General features: G+C 47.1%; 1 protein-coding gene across 14 annotated transcripts in view; it reads right to left on the bottom strand.

The window, feature by feature from the left end:
* Window positions 1-368: 368 nt before the first annotated feature.
* Window positions 369-9,839, bottom strand: part of LOC133116186 (peripheral plasma membrane protein CASK-like) — a 195,707-nt gene continuing 186,236 nt past the window's right edge. For 10 of the 14 annotated variants that reach the window (XM_061225490.1, XM_061225489.1, XM_061225484.1 and 7 more), the window contains 5 exons: window positions 7,645-7,725; window positions 6,613-6,693; window positions 6,000-6,202; window positions 4,982-5,065; window positions 369-1,948 (listed from right to left, as the gene is read on the bottom strand). In XM_061225490.1, the coding sequence (XP_061081474.1) occupies window positions 1,772-1,948; window positions 4,982-5,065; window positions 6,000-6,202; window positions 6,613-6,693; window positions 7,645-7,725 (626 nt within the window). In that variant the 3' untranslated portion in view covers window positions 369-1,771. The remainder of the gene's footprint in view (window positions 1,949-4,981; window positions 5,066-5,999; window positions 6,203-6,612; window positions 6,694-7,644; window positions 7,726-9,839) is intronic. The other 4 variants (XM_061225493.1, XM_061225491.1, XM_061225485.1 and 1 more) reach the window with 1 other exon arrangement.

Below are 9,839 nucleotides of genomic sequence, written 5' to 3'. Positions count from 1 at the left end.
TGTGTTTTTCCCCCACATAAGTTCTGGCAAATATGATATGTATGACAGAAGCATGTGCATGCATAGCGGATGAAGGTTTTTAAAATGCAGAACACTTTCAAAAGCAGCGTCTTCGGGTCGTAGGGTCACAAGAATCTACTCTCTCTTCTATAGCAACCACAGCCCTGTTCTGCAGCCACAGCCACAGAACACAGCCACAGCCACAGCCACAGCCACAGCTGCAGAACAACACAGGGAAATGAACAGAGCCTGGGTGTACGTGTTAGTCATCCTGAACGCCGTCTGATACCATTCTCTACGGAGGATTACTGCAAGCCAGAAAAAGAGATGCATGCATGTGTATGTAAGAAAAATAAGATCCACAGACGTTTTACTGTTTGAACACATAAAAGGAAATATATTTAAAAAACTGTTCATACTGAAGAACTGCTTTGTCATTTGCAGAAGAATTTACACAGGGCAGTTTGAAGTAAACGGTTTTTCATGTACATAGCTTCTTTGATGCACAGACTGGTTCTTCATCTGCAAGGTGTTTCACTTGCAAAATGTGCACCTCTTTTTTTGAAACAATTACACACAGAATAAAAATCAGCATTTTTTTTTTCCTCCTTTGATTAAACTTAATTAAAACATTAATACTCTCAGACAACACGTTTCTGAAATGGTGAATCTGGAATAGATTGCATTCCCCCCTCCTTTGTCTTACAACAAATTAAATTGAGACAATTTACAAACACATCTCACTACAGGGTTGAACTGGTCGTTTTTCAAAGGTCACCCAAAACGCAAGGGAAGTGCATAGGTGTTATTTTTTTTTATTTTCTCCTCCCTTGTTCCGTGTTTTTTCTTTTTGTCTTCCAACCAAACGGGATGTGCTGTGCTGTGCTGCAGATAACAGTAGTCGGACACTGACAGCACGTAAGCTCGAGAATGTCCACATGCAAGAGACCTCGTTCAAATCTCTGAGACATTTCCGTGTTCGTTTAGAGAGACAGTATCTGTGGAGAACGGAGGAGGTATTGGCCTCTGTGCAAACTCAGAAATGTAAACGAGAAATCTTACACTGAAGTGGGGGCCAATGTGTCAGGTGAGAGGGAGACGGGTAAAAAGAGACCAAAGACGGAGTGAGAGGCAGAGAGAAAGAGTGAAAGAGCTAGAGAGAGAGGCGGAGAGAAAGGGGAGAGAAAGAGGTGATTGCAGTGCATCGCGGTTTGATTAAATAAATAGAAGGCGCAATAGGGGGGAACTATGCGGCGTTTATGTGCTTTCCTTCTCTCTATAGGGGTCCAGGCGGAGAGAAGCTGGACTGAGAAGCACAATACCTGCAAAGACACGGCACACAGCGGGGGCAGAGTGCATCGCTGCGGACTGATTATCCACGCGTCTCCGTCCCGCTCCACACAGCCGGCCCGGCTGGGATACTGCCTCTTTAAGAACAAGTCTATGAAGTGTTGCCTCCTAGCTATACGGACAGGACAATATTTACTCATTTAGTTATTTATGTTTTTTTTTTTTTTTTTTTTTAATTTTTTTTATACAACACTACGGCAAGGTAGTCTGTAGGGGGGCGGCCCCCGAGGCGGACTGGGTGGCAGTTCGTGTACACCGAGGATTCAGAGTGTCTGAGGCTGTCGTTTTTTTCTCTCCCGGGGGGGAATGATGAAGTTTCAGCAGAGATGCCTTGCAAAGGAAGGAGTTGGGGGGGGGGTGGGGGGGGCAGGACAGCGGGAGGACTGCTGGAGGAGGGCGGGGCGGCGGGGGGGGGGCGGGGCTAGTAGACCCACGAGACGGGCACCCATTGGCCGGTGGTGCACACCAGGTCGATGGCCTCCTCCAGGTGTCTGATGGTCTCGTCGATCTCGTTGTTGATGACGGTCTGGTCGAAGTAGTGCGCGTACGTCTTCTGCAGGACCTCCGACTCCTTCTGGAGCCGCTGCAGGGACTCGTCCTGGCAGGGGAGAGGGAGGGACGGGATCTCAGCGCACGCGGAGGGCGAAGAGCCGGACTGTGGAGCCACACACCAGCCCTTCACACCACCCCCCTGAGGGCGGGTGTGGCTCCGCAGAGCTATCGCTGCGCATACGGTGTCCTTTACCCACCCAGAGCACAGCCAAACCTCAGCCTGTCCCCATGGGGCTGTGTGAAATATTCTTAAACTTAAAAGAATTGGCACTCCAGGTGACGATGTGGAGTAAACACTCCCGCTACAGATATCGTATCAGACTTAGGATGCTGAAATGACTACCCAGGACAATGAAGTCTGCCAAACTAAGCCTAGGATTATGCCTGCGATTCAGAGACCTGGAACACGCACGCAATGGCACACATATATATATATATATATATATACACACACAGAAGCACATATAAAAATCACAAAGCAAACGTAACTGTCCTTTGGGGTGAGACGATATTAGGGAGGACAGTGTTGGGCCTTGAGGGTATCATCAGAAGTGTACATCAACACATGACCACCACCTGCCCCACCTACCATCTGCCCGACTGCCAGACAGACTAATGGTTACATAAAGGGACTATAATATAAATATAAACCAGATGACATGGGTGGAGGGGCTCTATGAACACGCACAGTCACGCAGGGCTCCATTCTAGAATACACAAGTTGACGTGGGGCTGCCACGTTCCAGAATACACGCACAGACAGAGGGCGCTCTACCGCACATTCTAGAACACACACACACACGTTGACGTGGGGCCGCTACGTTCCAGAATACACATACTGACACGGGGCTCTACGTTCTAGAACACGCACGCTACGATTCCGGGGGGGTCAAAGGGCACAGCAGAGGACCAGGAGCTGCCTGCGCTCATACTTACAGGAAGCTTTCTGCACCACCGGGGCAGCTGAACGCAGCATGAGGCAAGGCGAGAGAAATCAAAACACGAGCATGCAGACGCACATACGTATATGCTTAAACGCACTCTCATACCCCTTTAGCACAGCGACCCTGCTCGGGACCTGGGAACTAGCGGGTAAACGACTCCGATCGATGACAGCAGAAAGACACTTCTCTCTCGGCCATGTGTTCCGCACTTCCCCATCCAAAGACGCCTGAACATGACTGTATACAGGCTACCGACATACATATCTCACATGAGGTGAGATACGCAAAGGAAGGAAATCCTACGAATTTCAAGATTGCCTGAGAAAAATTGCAGATCATGCCACCACCGTGTCGAATCTCCAAGTAAACTCTACGGTGGCCTGTGTCATTGCTGCTCTAGCGCACCGACAGGCAGTCAGGGGAACTCTGTCAAAGCTCTGCCCTTCAGTACCAGGCTTTCAGTGTGGCACAGTCTGGATGTAACGCACGTGCACGACTCTTCTGTGGAACTTAAAAACTGCAATCTCATCCTAATGACTTGGTGTTAATGGGCCCAGCTTAGTTCTGCGAGAAATTAGGGCCAGTTAGCCACTGTTTTCCATAATAAATGAATTATTATTCAATTGAATTATTGAACCCTTAATGTTCCGGCGGTTTTAATGCCCCAGTAAACAGGAAATGATGACCTTCAAAAGCTTATCAGTCAATAAGGCCACTCCTTTGACCACATGTCCACTTCACATGTGTTTATGAATCACACAAGAGTCTGAGCACCACCCTATTGGGGAGAACCTGACATGTTCTAGTAATTTACTTCCATCTAAGACAGCAAAATTAGGCATATGTATTTGCAATAATATCATTTCTTTTGACAACAAATAATAACTTGACCTAGGCCAATTATATCTCTTACCCACAGCTACTGTAACTCAATCTTGTCTGGAGAATCTAGACAATCCTCATGTGATTTAATTTGTGTGGGGGCATGAGTTGGAACATTCCCAAATTGACAGAAAATTACCAAAGATAATCTAAAACCTGGACAATGCCCTCCCTGGGCAACCCTACCATTAGTACAGATAGGGAAGGAAAGCTTAGAAACAGCAGATGCATAGCTGCAGAGATTAAAGCCGTCGCCAACAGCAGATGAGACAGGACAGGAGAACAGATGTTGCGCTGAATCAGGAAGAGTACCAAGCCCCGTTAAAAACACATAAATGCATTTTAACTCAACACACTGGCTCAGGCTTTCTGTGTTCCTGAAGACATGGACATAGTATCTGGTGGATCTAGTGCACGTATGTCTTTACATACTGACTGTTAGCCGACCTTTATCTGAGCGGATGCACGTGTATCAATGATGCTCATCTCAAAACTGCTCCAACTGTTAACCATCAGATTAGTCAAGCATGATAAAATACAGTGCACTTCCATTAGACGTACTGTAAATCTGAGGCTTGTGGCATAGTAGTATAGAGCAGGACTGCCCAACCCTGTTCCTGAAGATCTACTGTCCTGTAGGTTTTCACTCCAACCCTAACAGAGTACACCTCATTCAACAGCTAGAGCAGGGCTGCTCAACCCTGTTCCTGGAGATCTACTGTCCTGTAGGTTTTCACTCCAAACCCTAGCACAGCAATCGTCAAATCAATTGGAAGATTTTATCTTGCAGGATTCTATCCCCCCCGCCTTGGGTGTATTGAAAGTACTCAAGGGTTCCCGCCATTGGTGTGTAATGGGTGTGTGTGTATGGGTGGAATGAGAGTCATCAATTGTAAAGCGCTTTGGATAAAAACGCTATATAAATGCAGTCCATTTACCTATAAAATGTTTTGTGTGTGCATGTGTGTGTGTGTGTGCGTGTGTATGTGTATATGTGTGTGTGTGTGTATGTGTGTGTATGTGTGCGTGTGTATGTGTGTGTATGTGTGTGTATGTGTGTGTGTGTATGTGTGTGTATGTGTGTGTGTGTATGTGTGTGTGTATGTGTGTATGTGTGTGTGTGTGTAATGTGTGTGTGTGTGTGTGTGTGTATGTGTGTGTGTGTGTGTGTGTGTGTGTGTGCGCGCGCGTGTGTGTGTGTGTGCGCGTGTATGTGTGTGTGTGTGTGTGTGCGGGTATGTGTGTATTTTTACCTCATTGATGCCAGGGGTTATAGTTGGAGCAGCGATGAAGACAACGTATGGTGCAAACTCAGCTGTGCGCAGGACTTTCAGCGCCTGGTGAAAGAGAAAAGCAAACTTTATCAATCTTTTTTTTTTGTGTCCCCGGTATCTTGGGCAAGCAGTATGATTGATCTGGGTGCCGTGTGTTTTGGGGCCAGTTTGATCTGTAACAGGGGAGTATTGGTACCCTTGTATTCTTCCAGAGGTGTCAGATGTTCCCCCTGTTGCTTTATCAATCTTAAGATAATGATGTGTCAGTTATCAATCCACTACAGCAGAAATCATAAAATCACAGTCTTCAAGGGCCAAGAACTGCTGGTTTCCCACCCACCCTTTACCTAGGAGTCAGGTGTGAAGACAGTAGCACCAGTTGTTCAGTTGCTTACCCGGAAGAAAAGAAAAACCACTCAGTGTATAGATGACCCCACTGAACCGGGGAGTAAGTTTTCATAAAACTGAACCAATTACATTACTGGCATTTGGCAGACGCTCTTATCCAGAGTGACGTACAGTTGATTAGACTAAGCAGGAGACAATCCTCCTCTGGAGCAATGCAGGGTTAAGGGCCTTGCTCAAGGGCCCAATGGCTGTGCGGATCTTATTGTACAACGTGTTATCAACGTATTATCAACGTATTATCGCAAGGGTGCACAACTCGATTTTTCTTCCAACTAATCACCTAAAGTTTTAGTTTTCTGACAATTCCATAAAATATGCCGGGTCACTCTTATACTTCGGCACAGTACAATCATTAGGATACGCTTGAAGTCTACGGCTAGAGCCGGTGCTCGGAGAAATGTCAGAGCAAGAAGCAAGATACGATAGAGCCAACTAAGTCACTAAGAGGAGAAAAGTCGGCACAAAATCCCGAAACGGATCGGCCCTTTTTCGCGACCCTGGAAGCGGCGATCTGGAACGGGTCGACGCGGCACCAGCCGTCGGCGCCAGAACAGCCCACCCGGACCCGAGGCGGACACGGGCTCCGCACCTGAGGCTCCACGTCCAGGATGGAGACGAGGCCCTGCTGGTGGATCTTGCGGATGGTCTCCAGCCGCGTGCCGTACATGGCGTCCTCGTGACTCCCGTACTCCAAGTAGTCGTTGTTGGAGATGTCCTGCATCATTTGGTCGTGCGATACGAAGTAGTAGTTCTTCCCGTTCTCCTCGTCCTTCTTCGGAGGTCTGGTCGTGTCTGCGATGGGGGGTGGGGGGGGGGGCGGGACGCACTCTTAACACGTACAGACGGAGCACGCATACATGCAGTCTGTAAGTGTTTGGACAGTGACACATTTTTTTTTGTTTGTTTGTTTTTTGCTCTGTACACCAGCAAACAAGCAGTTGAACTAAAACAATCACTATGTGGTTAAAGTGCAGACGTTTAGCTTTAATTTGAGGGTTTTTTTACATCCATATTGGGTGAACAGTGTAGGAATTGTAGCTGCTGTTATACATCACTCCACCCAAATTGAAAGACTATTGATTGTTTCATTTCATTTTATTTGTTTGCTGGAGTAGAGAGAGAAAACAACAACAAATGTGTCACTGTCCAAATACTTACGGACTGCTGAAAATGTGGAGGAATGTTTGGAGGGCAGGGCTTACGTGGAATGGGGTACGCGAATCTGTCGGGGTGCTTCGTGATGAGTGTGTTCTTGATGTGTCTTCTGCCCACACCATGGGCTCCTGGGCGAAGGGAGAGTCATTACCCACAATCCCACAGTCATTACCCACAAGCCCACAGTCATTACCCACAAGCCCACAGTCATTACCCACAATCCCACAGTCATTACCCACAAGCCCACAGTCATTACCCACAATCCCACAGTCATTACCCACAAGCCCACAGGCATTACCCACAAGCCCACAGTCATTACCCACAAGCCCACAGTCATTACCCACAATCCCACAGTCAACACACGGCCAAGCCTGGTTTTCCCAATTTAAACCCTTTTTCACATTACACCCTCAATCAAAGTGTTTTTAGCTTAAATATGTTTGTATGACCATTTTATACATTTATAACATGCCATTATTTCAACATTTATTTCTATCTTCTGGCTTAAAAAACTGGTCGAAAAGCATGTTCTACTGCATATAAAATTAGAAAAATGTGATCTGCAGAGCAGTCTGGGCCCAAATCTGGACATCGGCGTACCCTGTTCAGGGTAACTCTACGCCATTCATCATATATAGAGGTCAACCGGATATCCAGTTGCAAAATTATTGACGCCCACCAATTTGTCTGTTTAAATTAACGACAAGCCAGCTGTTACGGATCAATACGAAATGGAACACTGCCGGCACCTGATTGGTCAGAGAATACTTTATGCAAATGAGATGGACACACCGACTCCACCCACGCCAGAATGCATTTTTTTGTCCAAAACTGTGTTGAAGGCGTAGCCAGGCTGGAACAGTGAGTGCAATTACTCTTTTAAGGTCCATTATCACAAATATGTGATCAGAATATTCTGAACCGAACATTATAATAACTGATGTAACAATCACTACTGGTAATATTTGAAAGCAACGGGTAACACCAAAAGCTCTAGAACACAGATTCAGAATAAAAAAATAAAAAAACATCCCCAAAAAAAACACCCCAAAAAACAACTCTTCGTTAATCCCACCTACCTAACAGGACTAGCGTTTTCCTCTTGAATGCTGGCAGTTTCACTACTTCTTCGTACGTGACGAGATCTAGTTGGTCGAACACTGAAAGGGGAAAGCAGAGTAAAGCCAGTGAGAGTGCTGCAGGGATGGAGGACGAGAGGAGACTCAGCCAGAGTCCTAGCCCAGCTCACAGAGCTACAGCCCAGCTCACAGAGGCTGTTTACACACAGGGCTACACACAGGACCAACGGGGGTCTTAACACCTGAGAGGGACTAGATCTACTGGATTTCTACCAAACTGATGTGTGTGTGGGGGGTGTGGGATTAGTTATGTCACAGCACAGGCGATCTGGTTTGTGTTGTGTGTGTTTGTGTGTGTGCGTGTGTGTGTGTGTGTGTGTGTCTGCACACTTAACCAGTGCGTGTCGGACCTCAGCACGATCTAGGTTTTTGCACAAACACAATAAAAGAATATATATAACAAAAAAGAAAATATATATCTCCATATAAAAATCCCAAAACACGGTATGAGATTGAAGTTAACTGCGGCAAAGTCAGTGTTTATCTGGAGAGCCTGAGATGGGTCTACAGCAGGGTTATATTTAAAGGGCTGTGTACAGCACACGCAGGGCGGCTCAGCTCAGACTGCAGTGCAGGTTTCAGGAGGCCTCAGTGGGCCTGACAGCCGACCCCCTCTCCCTGCACCTCAGTCGAGGGGGGGGAGGGGGGGTAACCCGAAACCAGCGGGGTAGAGACCCTCTCCCTCTCTCCCTCCTCGGGATCGAGTGTCTGCCCGCGTAACCCCCACAGGCATGAATAATACATGTTCCTGTGCTGGCCGCAGAGCCCCCGCTCCCCCCCCCCGGCATGAGGGCTCACCTTCACCACGACCTCCGGGGGGGTGTTACCCTCCGGGGGGGGTGTTACCCTGCGCTGGGGGTGACAGGACAGAGCGCAACATGTGAACCGTGTCAAACTGACGTATCACGCCCAGCGTGTGGACTTCAGCCCAGCCGAAGAGTCTCTGTGACTCCAAGTCTGTAGACATTTTTAAAAGAAATCTTAAGACCCATCTTTCAGCGTGGCTTTCACCTAAGGCGTTGTCTCAGTGTTAACTTCTCCTGGGGGGTTAGACCCACCTCAGGGGCCTGGTCTGGGGTCGGACCTCATTACTGCTCCCGAAGAGGACTGGACCCTGAATAGAGCACTTTTATTTTCATTTAAATCTTTTTAACTATTTATTATTGTCCATTACATTTTCCTTTTAATATTTCTGTTATCTCCATGTACAGCACATTGTGTTGCAGTTTAGTATGAAATACAAATAGTGCTGCACAAATAGTTTTACTTGCTTGCTCAACCCAACACTGATCACAGCTGCCAGTCTAATTTATGCTATCTGTTTCTCAAACGCTCAACACTTTGTGTGTGTGTGTGTGTGTGTGTGTGTGTGTAGCCCAATAAAAAACCTCAAAAGTGCACAAATATCAGTTTGTTTGTTTTTTCGCCTTCCGTTCTGCAGAACCAATACACAGGACCTACACACACAGGTATTCACTAAGCTGCTTAACGGAAGCATGAAAACCTCAGGACTACAGGAAATGGAGGCTTTGAAATAAAAGCAAATAAAGTCACTCAGTTACTTACATTCACAGAAGCCATTGGGGAGGGGGACAGCATGTAAAATGTACAAGGGAGGGTGGTCATTGAGAATCCATTCAGTCAGATTAGTCACAGAAAACACCCAACAAAAATACCACACACACATAGAGCTTGGCTCTGAATACTGTCGATCGCTAAAACACCACACACAATTCAGCTGCAGAGTACTGTCAACCGCAAACACACACACACACTCACACACACACACACACTCACACACACACACTCACATACAGAGCTCTGCTGCAGAGTTACCTGCAAAACCACTGAACATAATTCAAAGAAACACTAAGCATGCAATTCCAGTTGATACAGTACAAGTGACGCCTCCGTTCTGCCACTTCGTGCCGTCTGGCGCCTCCCCCTCGCCACACCTGCACTTCTCGCTCACAACTGCTGTCTGTCCTGGTCCCACGGTGGTGGAATGACCTCCCGATGGATGTCAGAAGTCTCTGACCTCCTTCAAGCGCAGACTGAAGACTCATCTCTTCAGGCGACACCTTTCCCTCCCTAACTCACCACCATGATTACCCTTATATATGCCATAGACTGTA

The sequence above is a fragment of the Conger conger genome, chromosome 17 (assembly GCF_963514075.1).
Source record: "Conger conger chromosome 17, fConCon1.1, whole genome shotgun sequence".
NCBI lineage: Eukaryota > Metazoa > Chordata > Actinopteri > Anguilliformes > Congridae > Conger > Conger conger.
Note: the sequence above shows the minus strand (reverse complement) of the source record. Positions and strands in the feature narration are given on the sequence as shown.